The sequence below is a fragment of the Pleurodeles waltl genome, chromosome 3_1 (assembly GCF_031143425.1).
Source record: "Pleurodeles waltl isolate 20211129_DDA chromosome 3_1, aPleWal1.hap1.20221129, whole genome shotgun sequence".
Classification (NCBI taxonomy): Eukaryota; Metazoa; Chordata; class Amphibia; order Caudata; family Salamandridae; genus Pleurodeles; species Pleurodeles waltl.
The window spans coordinates 1,123,843,018-1,123,861,446 of NC_090440.1; the positions used below are offsets into that span (position 1 = coordinate 1,123,843,018).

Consider the following 18,429-nt stretch of genomic DNA (forward strand, 5'->3'; position numbering starts at 1 on the left):
TCAAATACATAATTGTCAGAACAAGCGAAGGTCCTCTTTTGCCAAATTAATCTTTATTGAAAATACATTTTGCTGAAACTTCTGGTTACTCTTTTAACAGGTGATCAAGTGTTGCCTCTGAAAAGAAGCTCACAACTTTTATAGTTATTTCTCCTCTTAAATCCAAAGCTTGCTGATATCGTTTTAAAAGTCTGTTTGCAGCACGTTAAATAATTATTGTTGTAGTACCATACGTTTTAGCTTACTTAGGGGGTTATTACAACTTTGGAGGAGGTGTTAATCCGTCTCAAAAGTGACGGTAAAGTGACGGATATACCACCAGCCGTATTACGAGTTCCATAGGATATAATGGACTCGTAATACGGCTGGTGGTATATCCGTCACTTTACCGTCACTTTTGGGACGGATTAACACCACCTCCAAAGTTGTAATACCCCCTTAGTGTCCTAGTAAAAAAAGACTACCATTATTTTCAGATAAAGCAGTCTAATCAGGGGTAAACATTGACTCTGGTGCCTATTTCTCTGCTCATTTTCTACTAAAATGTACAGCATGTTCAATATCATATTCTTGATCAGGCATCTAGTAACATGCAGCAAAGCACAGGGCGCAATTGAGGGTGGCAATTATTACCACTACTATGATGTTCCAACCTCAGCCCGCACAGTAGCTACAAAATTTGGCACTTAAAAATCTACAATTCCTTGTCATTCAGTTACTCTAAGTTAACTGGCAAAATACAATACTCCTTCAATGTACTGCCCAGTGCTGTGGACCAGAGAGGAAGGAATAGAAACCACGCTTGTCTTTCTCACTGGTAGATATCTATAGAAAATGCTGATATATGGCGGTTCTGTTGATGAAAGGGCACCTTAAAGATAGCTCCATGAGAATACAGTTGCTTCCGTAAAGTGACAGTTTGTGAGCTAAGAGTTGTGGCCAGGGCAGTATGGAATGACATGGCAAAAGACAAACCCTGCCTCCTGGAACGTCTTCTTTAATGGAACCTGAAAACAAAGGAAAACATGGATTAGTCACTGGTGCAAAACAACTTTCCTGCCAAAATTCCGAGCAGACCGAGAAAACATACCAGTTTTTCGGGATCGAGGCACAATCCAACCACAGCTCCGCCACTCCCAGGTAGTTTAGCAGCTGAGCCATGCTGAAGCAGAAAGTTAAAAAAACATCAGTCAAGACAACAAGATATCTATTTTAACCTTTACTCCTGTTGAAGTCAGCTAAAAGAGCTAAAACCGCCATAGAAAAGCTACTGTAAGAAACTTCTTGCTAAGATTAAAGTATATCGGAGATCTCGGATACATTTGTTTTTTTAACATTCTATTTTTATTGACTTTTTACTATAACAATACACAAGTTACAGGTACGGTCTAATACAGGACATACATTTATACCAACAAACACAAGCATCTCTTTCTGGGCCACTTACACAGCTTATGATATCCACTATAAGATTACATATCATGGTCATTAAGATCCTGACGATGTACGTTTTCAGATAACTAAATCTTCATCTTTTGATGGTGCCTAGTTATTGAGATAGTTCACCAGCCTGACTAGTATCACCGACCACACTCCTAGTCTTCTTTCAATTTATCGCCCCTTGTTGTGACTTTCTTACGTTGCTCATCCACCAAAGCCCAATCAAATAAGTCATGTCTCCCAAGTTCAATCTTAGGGGCAAAAAAGCTCACCCAATTAACAGTTATGGGTCACTTGGCAAAGCCCTTACCGAACAACGCCATCCTCTTTTTTATTTTGTGATTCTTTTTTTATGGGAAATATACCCAACAAACATTGCTTAATGTACTTAGTAGGCACCCAATCCATGAGTCAATACAATCTTTTAACTACCTTGTTCCAGAAATCAGCTAGTTTATGACATATCTAAACCATATGACAAAAGCCAGTCTCCCTGATTGACATCTGCCACATGCATGTTTGCATGCTTTGCTCCACGAAGACTCCACAAGGGGCTCAGGGCACTCTAGTAACCACCTCTCTCTCGTTACGTTTGTATCTCCTCCTTTATCCTGCACTAAATCACAACACAGATTAGTGAATAATTGCCGATCTCCGAAAGGACAAGAATATTGGTCATAAGCTTTTTACAGGGAGCGGGGATCCCTCAGAGAAGGTCGTACATATCCCCCTAGTGCTAACGCAGGTGTATTAATAAAAATTATTAATGAGTGTTCATGTATTCTGAATAATACGTTTGAGTAGAAAATGTAATAACGTAGAAAAATAATGCATGCATCTGAAAATGTCATTACGAAGAAGGGCCACCAATGTTAACGAAATGTACCAATCAATGATTTAATAATATGAAATATTGAGCATTTGTTAGATTAATGTAGTAATATGTCATAATAATGGTTATGTAGTAAGCTTTAGATTTATTAATTGTAGGCCTTAACATAGCGAGGGTCATGGCCTACTTTCCAGGCCTCATGTCAAAGCTGTATTTCTTAACGTTTAATAAAACGGCTGTCCTAGAGAGCGAAATTGAGATTTCTACTGTATTGTTTAAATGTGCTCATAACGGAAGCTTTCTCATGAGAACCGACTGCTAGAAGATGATGTTCCTCGTAGATTTAACATTTTGTGTGTAATGTGTGTGAGACTGACTTTCTCAGGAAGTGAACAATGGAGATACTGACTAGAGTGGAAGCTGCAACAATATTGTTACCTGACAAGCCGGATGATGAAGACATTGCAAGACAACCCAATCAACGACATGTGAACGGAGTAATAGTAGAATTCAAAGATTTGGAATTTTAGTTTTATTGGACAAAGTGTGAACATGTGATTAACAGACCAATAGGGATTTGGGAAGTAGGTTTACTAATTTTAATATAACAATACTACACTGAGAGAAGACAGTTAATTGCCCATTTTCTTGCTGGCCATAAGGCCAATATTTCTTATGCGTCTTGACAAAAGGCATGCTTAACTTAATGCTTAAAGACTTTGGGGGTGATTCTAACCCTGGCGGTCGGTGTTAAAGCGGCGGCCAACCCGCCAACAGGCTGGCGGTAAAAAAAATGGGATTCTGAGCCTGGCGGGAACCGCCAACACAGACAGCCACCTTAACACTCCGCCCGCCACGGCGGTACAAACAAACAGCGCGGCGGTCCCCGCCAACAGACAGGCGGGAGACAATGTACCGCCCACACTATTCCAACTCACCAATACGCCACCTTTTCCGGGGCGGGAGCACCGCCGATAAAAACACAGCGGAAACAGACTACGGACGGGAAAACGCTCACCACTACGCACTCCAGGAGGAAGGAGGACAGCATGGAACCCGAATTAAACATCCTACCTGCTCTCGTCTACCTTCTCATCTACCACGAGTACGAAGTCCGGCGCAGACGACAACGCTGAGTACTGCATCTACGACACACGGGAGGGGGAGGACGAAAGGTCACGGGCACACACATATGCGACCCCCCCCCAACTATGTACTCACCAATGCAGAGCACCAAGTCACAGTGACACCACCCAAACACCCCTGAAAAATGCCAGGACGTAATCATATTTGGAATAAATATTTATGTACCAAAAAGCTCCAGAAAATTAGCGTACAAACATGAAAGATATCCACAACAAAACTAATGACATACACATCAGTGTATAACTGAAGTAACAAGTCCTGCACATCCTACGAATTCAGCATGTCCGTGGGCCAAAGTCTTGAGAAACAAGGGCAAAGCCCACACAGGAGACCTGAGTCCTTTGGAGAGAACACTGCAGGGGCATCAGATGTAAAAACTACAGGCACTTTAGGGGGAAGGGAAGGGGGGGGCACCACAGCCACATGAGTCCACGACGCCAGATCCACGAGGAGCCACCATGCCCACTGGACCATCCTGGGGAGTGCAAAGCCACAGTCTCTCAATGTCTCTACAGTGGGTGGGCTGCCCACTGGACCATCCTGGGGAGTGCAAAGCCACAGTCTCTCAATGTCTCTACAGTGGGTGGGCTGCCCACTGGACCATCCTGGGGAGTGCAAAGCCACAGTCTCTCAAGTCTCTACAGTGGGTGGGCTGCCCACTGGACCATCCTGGGGAGTGCAAAGCCACAGTCTCTCAATGTCTCTACAGTGGGTGGGCTGCCCACTGGACCATCCTGGGGAGTGCAAAGCCACAGTCTCTCAAGTCTATACAGTGGGTGGGCTGCCCACTGGACCATCCTGGGGAGTGCAAAGCCACAGTCTCTCAAGTCTCTACAGTGGGTGGGCTGCCCACTGGACCATCCTGGGGAGTGCAAAGCCACAGTCTCTCAAGTCTCTACAGTGGGTGGGCTGCCCACTGGACCATCCTGGGGAGTGCAAAGCCACAGTCTCTCAAGTCTCTACAGTGGGTGGGCTGCCCACTGGACCATCCTGGGGAGTGCAAAGCCACAGTCCATCAGGTGGATGACAGTCTCCACTGGTCAAGGAGGAGGCATGGTGGGCACAGTGAACCATAAACGGTGCTTGAGACGGCGGTGCCCAGCGGAGCGGTGCTTGAGACGGCGGGGCCCAGCGGAGCGGTGCTTGAGAGGAAGGGCCCAGCGGAGCGGTGCTTGAGAGGAAGGGCCCAGCGGAGCGGTGCTTGAGAGGAAGGGCCCAGCGGAGCGGTGCTTGAGACGGCGGGGCCCAGCGGAGCGGTGCTTGAGACGGCGGGGCCCAGCGGAGCGGTGCCTCAGACGAAGGGCCCAGCGGAGCGGTGCTTGAGACGGCGGTGCCCAGCGGAGCGGTGCTTGAGAGGAAGGGCCCAGCGGAGCGGTGCTTGAGAGGAAGGGCCCAGCGGAGCGGTGCTTGAGACGGCGGTGCCCAGCGGAGCGGTGCTTGAGACGGCGGGGCCCAGCGGAGCGGTGCCTCAGAGGAAGGGCCCAGCGGAGCGGTGCTTGAGACGGCGGTGCCCAGCGGAGCGGTGCTTGAGAGGAAGGGCCCAGCGGAGCGGTGCTTGAGAGGAAGGGCCCAGCGGAGCGGTGCTTGAGACGGCGGTGCCCAGCGGAGCGGTGCTTGAGACGGCGGGGCCCAGCGGAGCGGTGCCTCAGAGGAAGGGCCCAGCGGAGCGGTGCTTGAGACGGCGGTGCCCAGCGGAGCGGTGCTTGAGAGGAAGGGCCCAGCGGAGCGGTGCCTCAGAGGAAGGGCCCAGCGGAGCGGTGCTTGAGAGGAAGGGCCCAGCGGAGCGGTGCTTGAGACGGCGGGGCCCAGCGGAGCGGTGCTTGAGACGGCGGGGCCCAGCGGAGCGGTGCTTGAGAGGAAGGGCCCAGCGGAGCGGTGCCTCAGAGGAAGGGCCCAGCGGAGCAGTGCTTGAGAGGAAGGGCCCAGCGGAGCGGTGCTTGAGAGGAAGGGCCCAGCGGAGCGGTGCCTCAGAGGAAGGGCCCAGCGGAGCGGTGCTTGAGAGGAAGGGCCCAGCGGAGCGGTGCTTGAGAGGAAGGGCCCAGCGGAGCGGTGCCTCAGAGGAAGGGCCCAGCGGAGCGGTGCTTGAGAGGAAGGGCCCAGCGAAGCGGTGCTTGAGAGGAAGGGCCCAGCGGAGCAGTGCTTGAGACGGCGGGGCCCAGCGGAGCGGTGCTTGACAGGAAGGGCCCAGCGGAGCGGTGCTTGAGACGGCGGGGCCCTGTTCAGCGGTGCTCTTCCCCACGGCGGGCCCTGTTCAGCGGTGCCTATCTCCACGGCGGGGCCCTGTTCAGCGGTGCTCTTCTGCACCGCGGGCCCTGTTCAGCGGTGCTCTTCTCCACGGCGGGGCCCTGTTCAGCGGTGCTCTTCTGCACCGCGGGCCCTGTTCAGCGGTGCCTATCTCCACGGCGGGGCCCTGTTCAGCGGTGCTCTTCTCCACGGCGGGGCCCTGTTCAGCGGTGCTCTTCTCCACGGCGGGGCCCTGTTCAGCGGTGCTCTTCTGCACCGCGGGCCCTGTTCAGCGGTGCTCTTCTGCACCGCGGGCCCTGTTCAGCGGTGCTCTTCTCCACGGCGGGGCCCTGTTCAGCGGTGCTCTTCTGCACCGCGGGCCCTGTTCAGGGGTGCTCTTCTCCACGGCGGGGCCCTGTTCAGCGGTGCTCTTCTGCACCGCGGGCCCTGTTCAGCGGTGCCTATCGTGTCCTTGCTGCTGATCGATGTGTCACTGCTGGCAAAGGGTGGGCTCCAGAACCCAGACACAACAGTGACACCCGAAGCTGGGCTGGTGGTGGCTGCGGTGCTCTTGGGACTCTTTGAAGATGGATGGGGGAGGTCATCGGGGGGAAAGAGGTTAAGGTTAGCCAGGAAAAGTTTTTTAGGGCCAAGGTAAAGGGTAGGAGAAGTGGAGATGGAAGTGGAGGTAGAGGAGGTGGTTGTAGGAGAGTCAGGTGTGCTGTCATTGGGTGAAGGTGCTGGTGCTGTAGGCTGTCGTGAGGTGGATGGCTGTTGGGTGGGTGACTGCCTGCGTTTTTGTGTCTTGGAAGAGGGGGTGACAGACACAGTGGGAGAGGACACAGGGGACGTGTACATGGCAGTGGGGGTGGTGACTGCACGAGTGTGGACTGTACTGGAGGGTGAGGTGGTGATGGAAGCACTGGCTGATGTTGGGGTGCATGCAGGTGTGAGTGTAGACTTCACAGGGAGGGAGGAGGGAGACGAGGAGGAGGGGGACACAGGGGTGGCAGTGGCTGTTGGCATGTCTGCATCTGGGTGTTGCTCGGGTGAGTGTTTGCGGGATCTGTGGTGCTTGTGTTTGGATGAGCTGCTCTTGGGTGTTGAGGTGTGTGCAGGCTGGTCTGATGGTGTGGATGGGATAGGCTGAGGAACAGGAGACAGAGACAGGCTGGAGGCAGTCAGAAGAGGGAGGCTGGAAACAGGGACAATGGCTGCCGTCAGTGCTGAGGCCAGAGCAGTGAACGCTCGTTGATGGGCAGCCTGACCCGAATGAATGCCCTCCAGGTACGCATTGCTCTGTTGCACCTCCCTTTGCACACCCTGGATGGCATTCAAAAGGGTCGTCTGCCCAACAATGAGCGTCCTTACCAGGTCAATGAGCTCCGCACTGAGGGCAGCAGGGGCAACAGGGGCAGGGGCTGAGGTGCCTGGGGCGAAGGAGACGCGCGCCTTCCTGGGCGAACCGGCACGGAGCGAAGACTGAGGGGCTGCTGGGAGGGCGGGGCTGGTGCGCTGGGTGGCGGCTGTACCTGTAGAGGCGGGGGGCACGGATGTTGCCGCCACCCCTAGGGAGCTCCCATCCGAGGACGTGTCGCTTTCGCTGCTCTCACCAGCGGTCCCCGTCGTGGTGCTCCCCTCGCCCTCCGGATCACTGGTGCCCTCGGTGTCTGTTCCTGGGCCCACCGGGGCCTTGTGTCCTGCAGCTCCCTCGTGCTCCGATGCCATATCTCCTCCGCCTGATGATGCTAATGCACACATGCACAAGAAGATGAAGAGAAAGGGTGAGGGGAGAAAAAAGAAGACCAGGTTGAGTGCATGCAATGTCAACACCGTTGGCGGAGAGGACAGACACAGGTGCCTAATGCACTAAGCCGCGCATTCGGGGTACACTACTCAGTACTACTGACTAAGACAACAGGCCAAGAGACGTCAAACGCGCACATGGGAGATGCTGGACCTTCAATGGCTGTACTTGTCACCCTACAGAGGTGGGGGCCGGGGGCACAGGGCCATGCCTAAGGGAGAGGACTACACTACAGAAAGCGCCCTGGCCTAATGTCACCCACAGCCCTCCTCCCCCACCCAGACGCCTCCACTGCGCAGAAAGATAGGAGAATGTGCTGATACTCACCCCCTTGTGTCTGCTGTGATGTCTTAAAGCGCCCATCCAATTCAGGGTAGGCCACCGCCAGGATCCGGGACATCAGGGGGGTCATGGTGCGACTGGCACCCCTCCTAGGTTGGGAGGCCATCCCCAGCAGTGTTTCTGCGGTCTTCCTTGTTCCGCGGCGGATGTCCTCCCACCTCTTGCGGCAGTGGGTGCCCCGTCTGTTGTGGACCCCCAAGGTCCGGACTTCCTTGGCGATGGCACGCCAAATCTCGATCTTCTGATGGGCGCTGACCTATTAGACATGTACAGGGTGGAAAGGAGGAAATCATCAATGACCTGCATGTTAGATGTAATTGGCCCCCACCCACCCACTTTGCCATATGGCACATGCTCTCATCTGTCGGGCGTTGCACTCCTCATTCGCCACCCACCCCACCAACTTACATCCACCCCAATCCACACAGGCATAGCCCATTCCATTAGCACCCGGTGTACTCACTTGTTGGTCTGGAGGACCGTAGAGTAGCGCATACTGGGGGAGGACCCCATCCACGAGCTTCTCCAACTCTTCAGACGTGAAGGCAGGGGCCCTTTCCCCAGTCGCAGCAGCCATTGTATCTTCCAGACCGAGGTCACAGCAGCACTTGCAGTATAGGTCCTCTCCTGTGGATGATCAGGTTTCGAGTGATTAAGCTGATAGAAAATGGCGGTGCGTACCGCGACCGCCGGCGCACTTCGTCATTGGCTCCTGAAACACATAGGCTTCAATGTTAACCAATGCAGCTTTGCGCCGCGGTCTTCGACCGCCTACCGCCACGGTGTGCCCCGCCAGCGCATTGACCTCACATCCCATTGTCCCACTTCACAGGTCAGGCAGCCGCCATTTCAAGGGCCCACATGGCTTAATTTTGACTGCGACACACAGGCCTAGGCCTTGCATTGCCACACATACACGCCTTTCAACCCATTGCCATTCTTTAACTGTGCAAGCTGTCTGTACGTACCTGTGGTTTGGCTGACTCTGTGCTCCATGTTGTCCTTCCTAGGCACCGTCCGCTGGGACTTGCGATGAGAAGGAGGAATCCTCGCGTGTACCGACCGCTGGTGGACCTGTCGACAATGGAAGAACGCCATATAATACTTCGATACAGACTTGACTGTGCCACTATCCATGAACTGTGTGCCCAGCTGGAGCCAGCCCTGATGTCCCCCATCCACCAACCCACAGGGATTCCCCCTCTGGTGCAGGTTTTGTCAGTCCTCCATTTTTTGGCCAGTGGGTCATTCCAGACCACAGTGGCCATGTCATCTGGAATGTCTCAGCCTATGTTTTCTAAGATTTTGAGCAGAGTGTTGTCTGCCCTGATGAAACTCATGCGGAGCTACATCATTTTCCCCGAGGAGGGTGACTTGCCTACAGTGAAGGGTGATTTCTATGCCCTTGGACATATCCCCAACATCATTGGTGCCATTGATGGGACCCATGTGGCTTTGGTACCCCCAAAAGACGATGAGCAGGTGTACCGAAACAGAAAAAATTATCATTTGATGAATGTCCAGGTGGTCTGTTTGGCTGACCAGTACATCTCCCATGTAAATGCCAAGTTCCCAGGGTCAGTGCATGACGCGTATGTGATGCGAAATAGCAGCATCCCCTATGTGATGGAGCAGCTACAGAGACAACGTGTGTGGCTAATAGGTGACTCTGGTTACCCCAACCTGCCGTGGCTACTGACCCCAGTAAGGAATCCCCGGACAAGGGCAGAGGAACGCTACAATGAGGCCCATGGGCGTACTAGGAGGGTGATTGAGCGAACCTTTGGCCTCCTGAAGGCCAGGTTTAGGTGCCTGCATATGACAGGTGGATCCCTAATGTACTCACCAAAGAAGGTGTGCCATATCATCGTGGCGTGATGTATGCTTCACAACCTGGCTTTGCGACGCCAGGTGCCTTTCCTGCAGGAGGATGGTCCAGATGGTGGTGTTGTAGAAGCCGTGGAGCCTGTGGAGAGTGAAGAGGAGGAAGACTCAGAGGACGACACAGACAATAGGGACAGAGTGATACAACAGTATTTCCAGTAACACCCAGGTAAGAATCACCCACGCCATTTCACAATTGCTTATAGCCTCCTGCATCTGTACTTTCTGTAGTTCCCCACAGATGTTTTTCATTGATTTTTGCCTTTCCCTTCCCTTCTCAGTGCTGTCTGACTCAGTACCTGACTTCTGCTTGGTTCGCCCATGAAATACAGCGTATTGACATTGGTATGTTGTCATGACTAATTGACAGAACAGAAATCGAACAGTAATATGTAATACATTTGTCAATAATACAGCATGACTCAAAACAGATTTGTGTGCAAAATGTGATTTATTTACAGTGCTAGATATCTGTACATGTGATTCTTAGGGTGATGGGTGGGGGTGGAGGAATATCCATGGCAGAGTCCAGTTCTCAGTCTCACAGGTGCATTGTCCTTTTGCCTGTGGAAGGATGGAGCATAGGCAGTTCATGGTTGGACAGGGTGGCAATGTGGGACAGTGGGAAGACTTGAGGGGGTATGTCCTGCAGGCGGGGGTCTTGACATCCTACTCTGTCTTTTTCTTTGGTCTCAGGCTCCTCTTACGGGGTGGTTGTTCTTCAGCAGGAGGTGGGGTTCTGGGGGGCTGTCGAGGTGTTGGGACCTCCTGTCCACTAGCGCCGGCGGAGGTGGTAGGCTGTTCCTGGTCCGGGCTAGTGACAGGGGCCCTGTGTGGTGCACCATGGTCCCGCAACGCGTCCTCTATCCTGTGGAGGGCCAGGACGATGGTCCCCATTGCGGTCCCGATGATTCTCAGCTCCTCCCTGAAACCCATGTAGCGTTCCTCCTGCTGTGCCTGGATCTCAGTGAACCTGGCCAGTACCGTCGCCATCGTTTCTTGGGAGTGGTGGTATGCCCCCATGATGGTGGTGAGGGCCTCTTGGAGAGTGGGTTCCCTGGGCCTCTCCTCCCCCCCCTGTCGCACAGCAGCCCTCCGAGCTGCCCGGTTTCCCCCGGCCTCTGTCCCCTGGACGGTGTGCCCGCCACCACTGCCCCCAGGTCCCTGTTGTTGTTGGGGTGTTGGGTTAGCCTGGGTGCCCTGTAGTGGCAGACACACCGCTGATTGAGCTGTCCTAGAGACAGAGGCATGGGCCCGCTGGGTGGGAGCTGTGCTGGTGTCGGAAGAGGGGGTCGGGTCTGGTGTGGCCTGTGGCTGCCTGAGGGGAACCGACTGCCCAGAGGTCCCCGATGGTCCGGGCTGGTCATCAGGTTCACTGTCGACAGAGCTGCTATCCTCAGTGTGGGCCTGTTCCGGTGGTGGGATGGACACTTCTGGACCCTCCTGGCTGGTGTGTTGTCGTTCGGGTCCTGCATGGGGTAAGAGAGTTTGGTTATTATTTCTGTGTGTGCAATAGCATGCGTGTTGTGGGTGCCCTTGTCCCCCAGTGCAGGCATTCCCTGGAGGGAGGTGTTGTGAGGGTATTTAGTGGGGGGGAGGGGTTAGTGCAGTGGTCATGCTTAGGTGATGGGTGCCCATGATTTGTGTTGGCATGCAGGAGTTGGTGTTGGGATGGGTGGGTTGTGCTGGTGAGACATTGTCAGGGAGGATGTGTGCTGGGGGGTTGGGGGTGAGGGTGGGGGTGTGGGTTGGCATGCTGGTGGGGTGGGGGGGATATAGTAGTTGAGATTGGACTTACCAGAGTCCATTCCTCCGGCTACTCCTGCGAGGCCCTGAGGATGCAGGATGGTCAAGACCTCTTGCTCCCACGATGTAAATTCGGGAGGGGTGGGTGGTGGTCCGCCGCCAGTCTTCTGGACCGCGATGTTGTGCCTGGAGACCATCGATCGGACCTTCCCCCGTAGGTCGTTCCATCTTTTGCGGATGTCCTCCCTATTCCTGGGATGCTGTCCCACCGCGTTGACCCTGTCCACGATCCGCTGCCATAGCTCCGCCTTCCTGGCTATACTGGTGTGCTGCACCTGCGAGCCGAAGAGCTGGGGTTCCACTCTTAGGATTTCCTCCACCATGACCCGGAGTTCTTGGTCCGAAAAGCGTGGGTGCCTTTGGGGTGCCATGGGGTGGTGTGGGTGAGGTGTGGGGTGGTGTATGTGATGAGGAGTGTGTTGGTGAGTGGTGCTTTGTGCTACTATGTGGTGTGTGTGATGGTGTAGTGTGCCTCAGTGTGTCTTGCTATGGATTGTCTGCTGTGTCTCTCTCTCCTTCTCTCAGTAATTAGGGTCGCAGGGGTTTGTGGGTGATGTGGGTGTGTGTTTTATAGTTGGTTGATTGTGTGGGAGTGGTGTGTGTATGTGTATCAGGTGTGTGTATTTCAAATTGTCCAATGTGGCTGTGTTTTGGTGATGTGTGTGTATTCTGACCGCGGCGGTGTGTACCGCCAATGAAATACCGCGTTTGAATGACCGCCGTGTGGATTCGTGGGTCGTAATGGCATGGGCGTATTTCTGTTGGCGTGACGGTGGAGGTTTGGTCATCTCCAGTTTATCGCTGCCCGCCGATGTGGCGGGCTGCAGTGGAGGACGGATTTTTGGAGGTTTGGCCGTTGTGGGTCAGAATGACCGTGGCGGTTGACCGCGGCCGCGGCGGTGTTATGGCGGTCTTATGACCGGCGGTAAGGGCATTTTACCGCCGAGGTCAGAATGACCCCCTTTGTGCTTTCTGAACTTATGACTCAGACTGGTGGCACTGTACTATTTTGATAGAGCCATAGTTAGATATTTTTTCCAAATTTGTGTTACTAAACCTTTTTGCATGAAGCCCAACATGCTGATGCTAATCTGGTGTTAGTTAAGGATCCTAACTAACAAAATCATGATAACAGGGATTAATGCTTGATGAATTTATCTGCTAAACTTAATGTATGAATTTACTTCAACGCAGTTGACTTTGTTACTGATTCGCACCATAACTTAGAATGTGTTGTAGTTCAAGCTTTGATTAGATTACGTTTCTTCTGCCGCTTTGGACAGCAAGTATTGCTTTTGTACGTGTTTCCTTTGATATTGAGATTAGTCTACATGACCTTAGCATTGTTAATATAGGGAAATAAATATTCTAACTTTTACTAGGTGTGGTTACTCTTGACTGAAAGGTCATGGTGCATGACAATTACTGACTCCAGTGATTATTGATATTATTGATTAATGTTGATTATTGACTATTGTGTATTGGCTAATGATTATGTACTGGAACTATGGTAAGAACATCTTAAATGAGAGTCAAAAAGTTAATCAACCTATTTGTGTCCCCTTGTAAGTTTACTTATTAAGGTCAGACGCGCTAACACTAGTGATGCCTGCCAGGCTCACATGGTGTAGGAACTGACCAAGACCAACTCCAAAAGTTTGCTTGGCTTCTTCAAATGTTAAAAAACCCATTAAGGTATAAATCACCCACTGTTTGGCAGCCACACTCCTTTCAATTAGCCATAGCCAAATTTGCTAGTATCTCTGGAGGGCTTAAGGGACCAAAGAGGGATAATGAGGGGTCAAGAAGCCCTCCCGAGAGTGGTGCCATTCTTTCCAATATGTTACCCACTTGCTGGACCAAATATAGAACATCATTAAGGAAGTTGCCTCATATCGTAATCTTATGAAACAGGATATCTGGTGGGATTAAACCCACCAGAAGGCTTTTTCCCCATTAGTCTCATTCAGCGAATCGATGCGTCACATGTTGCAGCTGGGGAGCTGCATAGTACAGGAAAAGATGAGGGCGCCCCACACCACTAGTCAGGCATGGGAGCTTCCACGTTGCCAGCTTCACTCTACTATGTTTTCCTACCCAAACCAATAGGAAAATTAATCTATCCATTTCTTAAAAAACCCACATGGTACGGGGCACCCTGAAGTTTGTAGGACACAAAGGCATTTCAGCTACAAAATCATTTTCATCAGGGATATTCTTCCCATGATTTATTAACGGTAGCATCTTCCAAAACTCCTTCAGTCATCTGAGCCCCTCCAACACCCTTCCCTTCCACTGTAGAGAGTACACTGAGCTTGTTGTGTCCATGGTAACCTGTATCCCCGGTTATCTAAAGCTGCTGTTTGCCCAGATCAGCCCTAAGTCTGGAAAAGTGTCAGGTTCTGCCCTTCCCAGTCCCGAAACCTAAAAGGTAAACATTTCAATTTACTCTAATTTGTTCTTTCCCAAGCTCTGCAAGTAGAGGCAGGACTGAGTGTGCTGGATATCTCAAAAAGACTAAAGTGTCATCTGCATAAAGCAATATAACATTATTTATAAGACCCACCTAGATTCCCCAAACTGCCGTGGCTGCCCGTGGCATGCATGCCTTTGGCACTATGGCCATGCCGAACAACATGGCAGACAAAATAAATCTTTGTCATATCCCCCTTATCTGATATCTATCCTTCAGTTCGAACTCTTGTAACAGGTTCTGTGCACAGAAGCCCAGCCCAACCATGGAAACTAAGACCGAAGCCCATAGTCTAAATGACTCTTCAGAGATACTCTCATTTCACCATATCAAAGGCTCGCTCAGTGGCAAGTACGTCACAGCATACTCATCACCCAAACGAGCTAGAGATGTCAAGACATGCGTTAGTTGGCGGAGGGCGTGAGTGGATGCTTCTCCTCAGGATTAATCCTGACTGATCCGAAAGGACCAATCACTGATTGTTAGAACTGAGGTAGTTTCTGGTTGTTAGACTATGTACCCTGTACAAGCAAGAATCACCACTTCTAGTTAGGGTAAGCTAGGCACACACTTCGAGATAACCTGTGCTCATCCTCTGGAAGCTTGGCACAGAGCAGTCTGCAGCAATGTGTACAAGTATTTTTGCAGTGCACACACACACACACACACACATACACTGACACACAGAGTAACACAATGAAAATGCCACAAAAAGAATCCACACAGGCTTAGAAAAATAGACCCGGGACTAGCTTGGCACCTCAGGCAAGGGTAGGACTCACAAATGGAAGAGTCCAACAGCAAAAGCAGCAGAGTTGCAGACAGGCTGAAAGGTCTAACACTGATGACATTCCCATCACTAGGGCCTTATTAAGGAGTTTCACATTTACATTTGGCATAGACAAAAGCTAAAAATATTTCAATTGGATAGGGCTTTTATCTGCATTAGTGCTCATAGTGATCAGGGCCTCCCTGGGGAATGGTGGGAAGTTTCCCCAACCCTTTGGGTTCCTCAGAGACCCTCAGTATTGTCTCCAGGAAGGACTTGGGTATGACCTGGTATAAATCAGCAGGCATACCATTAATTCTTTGCACCTTATGTTTTGGCAAGGAAGAGAGAGCTTCCTCAAGCTGATCCTAACAACACAGGGCCTCAAGATGGGCTCACTGCCCTCCTGATAGTTCGACCTTAATTATCTCTGACAGGTAGTCTAATAGTTCCTTTCTAGGTACCACTTTTGTTTGAGTGTATCCTGCTGCCAATTATCTCCTGCTTGCGTTGTTCATTTCTGGCCAGGAAATGTTATACCTTCCAGCTTTTCTTTGCAATCTCAACATATGTGTGTGGGAGATTTCTTCTTTCAATAACCAGACTAGTGTGAGAGTGTGCATTTTCTAATATGTTTATTAATGATTTTCATATTAAAATGTGTAATGAACTAATGTGCAAAACAAGAAACGTTTGAAATATCTGTTTTTCTGTTCTTGGCTAAGCGAAATTATATTCAAATGCTGTGGTTATTTTCCACAATTCAAAGCTTTCATAATAAGTGTTTTGAAAGCTTGTGTAGACGTATCCACAGCTACCTTTAGGGGTTGCAGTGTTATCTCTTACAAGGTTGTGTATTAACTGAGCATTGCATAAGTTGAAATGTTCTATTGTTTGGATATGTTACTAATATCTGGTCATTCCTCGAGGATGAAGTAGGTTCCAGTAAAAGGTTCTTCCTGAGAACAAGATATTCAAGAGGCGATGAGACAATGGAGTTACAGACGAGATGGAAGAAGTAAAAATACATTGAAAAGAAAATGTTATAGTTAGCGTAGATTTGTTAGGTTTAGGTAATCAATTTAGTTTTTGATTGGCTGAAATGAAACCACCCCATAGGCAGACAAATCAGGAGTTGATTTGATTTTAGTATAACTTCCTGTGTAGAATGATTAGGAGTTAGTTCATTAGTGTGTGGGTTCGTGGTTCGTCATTCGTCATCCAATGCTATTATTCTAGAGTAGACAAGGTTCAAGACTAGCTGTCGTTAGGCCCAAATCTTCTGATGGTGTCCTCAAGCTGAAGCTGATCGTTTGCTGTTACTACTATTGTGGTAATGTATGTTATTAAATGTGAATTGTGTCTCTCTTGCTTTCCAGGTACCAGCTGCAACTAATGATTTTATTACTGCACATTAATAATTTTTATATATCATAATCAAGTTAAGAGTTTTCTAAATTAATGTTACTAAATTTGTTTTACATGGAGCCCAACATGTAATGCTAATTTGTGGTTAGTTAGGAATTAATCTTGAGATGCTCATGATTTGACCTGAGATCATTTGATGCTGAACTAATGTGTACTTTGCCATTATTACCAGTTTTCGTATTATTAATAAGTGTGATTCTTTTAGAGATGATTTGTTTAATTCTAATAGTTAGGTTGAGATATATACGTCTTTTTAACCAGCCGCTATTGATCTTATATGCTTATCATTTGTTTTTCTGTGACACTAGCATTGTTAATATAAGGAAATAAATCCATTTAATTACTAAACTGTGTAGTTATTGACTGAAACTTATAATATTGATTGTTGTTGTTATTGATGGTCCTCACACCTCCCATTGGTGACATCCCCTCAAATGTATGGCCCTTCAATCCATCGTCCTCTAGCACTGAATCTACTATCCAGTATTGATAATAGCTAGGATTCTGTGGCACGTTAGCACTAGCATAGAGTCCTATTTGGCTCCCTCTCTAAACATCCTTTGTCTATACTCTAATACATTTGTAAATGGATTTTATGTTATAAAATTTCCAACAAATGTCAGAATGAATTTCACGTTCCATCATTCCTACTCTTCCTGTTCTTCCCAGATGGTAAGACAGGAGATCATGAAGCTCTTTGACTGCTATGCCTTCTACTCCGTCTTTAATTTTCATGGAAATAAAGAAGAGAATCAGGAAAGTCATTTGGTTTGACACAGACCCAAGGAGGACCCAATAAGATCATGAGGCTTAAACGGGGATAGAGGAAATGGAGAATTCAGCCAGTGACAAAGTGTCACTTTTCATGTAAACCAATAATGAATATACTCTTAGGGCATAATTACAACTTTGGCGGTCTTTTCGCAAGACCGCTGTCGTGGCGGCCGCCGAAAGACCGCCATGTTGGCGGTATTCCAACCGCTGTATTAAGAGTCAAACACTGAAGGCTGCCAAAAAACAGCCACAAATCCGATATCGCCAGGACACTGCAGGAAAGAGATGGATCCACCACAAGCACCGCCAGCCCGACAACCTTGCACCCACCAGGTTAAGACCCACAAATCAGCACAGCAGTTCTTCTATGGCAGAAAACCATTGGCAGTCCCAACCTCTTCTCTCCAAAACTCACCTCAGACAGAACACAACCCCACATTGGACAGCACAAATACCCCACACCTGACACACATAGACACACCAGACACACCTACTCAGTGCACTGTATAACACCTCCCCCATGCAACCCACAATCCTTTGTGACAAAAACCCCATGCAGAGACAGCGAGGAACCACAAACTTATTACTCAGCACTTATACACCATAGGCACCAATACACTTCACACTCAGCACACACCACACAACTGCACGATCAACACTATACACACATCACTGCTGCACACAAACACCACAACCAACCAGCACAGACAGCCTCAACCCACACCCACAACACAACCACCATATCCCATCAAAAGCACCCACGCTTCACAGATAATGAGTTGAAGATCATGGTCGATGAAATAATCGTCAGGGTAGAGCCACACCTGTTTGTAGCACAGATCCAGCAAACATTAATTGCCAGGAAAATGGAGTTATGGCAGAGAATAGTCGACAGGGTCAATTCAGTGGGCAACCATCCACGCACAAGGGAGAACAACAGGAAGAGGTGGAATGACCTACGGGAGAAGGTGTGCTCAATGACGTTCAGACACCAAATTGCCATGCTGAAGACGGGCGGTGGGCCCCCACCTCCTCCCCCAGAGTTCACTTTGTGGGAGGAGAAGTTCTTGGACATCCTGCATCCAGAGGACCTGACTGGAATACCCAGAGGACTGGACTCTGGTAAGTGACTAACACTCCCCTGGCACAAATCGTCCGGTCCAGCTTGCCTCCTCACTACCCAATTCACCCTAACTTCGACAACACCTCCCACCTAATCACCTAATGCCCCTCTCATGCATGCCACACCACCACCCAGCCCCAATATCCACACAGTCCCTGCCAAGTGCACGGATAGCACTGCCAACCACAATCACTACTACTCCCACATTGCACCTGCCCATCACCACCAAAACCTGCAATATGCACATCCGATCTCTTGCATATCTGACTATTGCACCAGTGACACCAACTCAATGCTTCGACTGAGGACCACTACATGGCACAGCACTGTCACCAAACCTAGGGGCCAAGTTATCCAGATTAACACCCCTGAAATGGACTGA

At 50.0% G+C, this 18,429-nt stretch overlaps 1 protein-coding gene across 1 annotated transcript in view; it reads right to left on the reverse strand.

Moving 5' to 3' along the window:
- Positions 1 to 381: 381 nt before the first annotated feature.
- Positions 382 to 18,429, reverse strand: part of LOC138285009 (uncharacterized) — a 597,004-nt gene continuing 578,956 nt past the window's right edge. Inside the window, exons 22-23 of the mRNA XM_069224423.1 lie at positions 1,091 to 1,162; positions 382 to 1,007 (exon numbers count right to left, since the gene is read on the reverse strand). Coding sequence (XP_069080524.1) covers positions 927 to 1,007; positions 1,091 to 1,162 — 153 coding nt within the window. The 3' untranslated portion in view covers positions 382 to 926. The remainder of the gene's footprint in view (positions 1,008 to 1,090; positions 1,163 to 18,429) is intronic.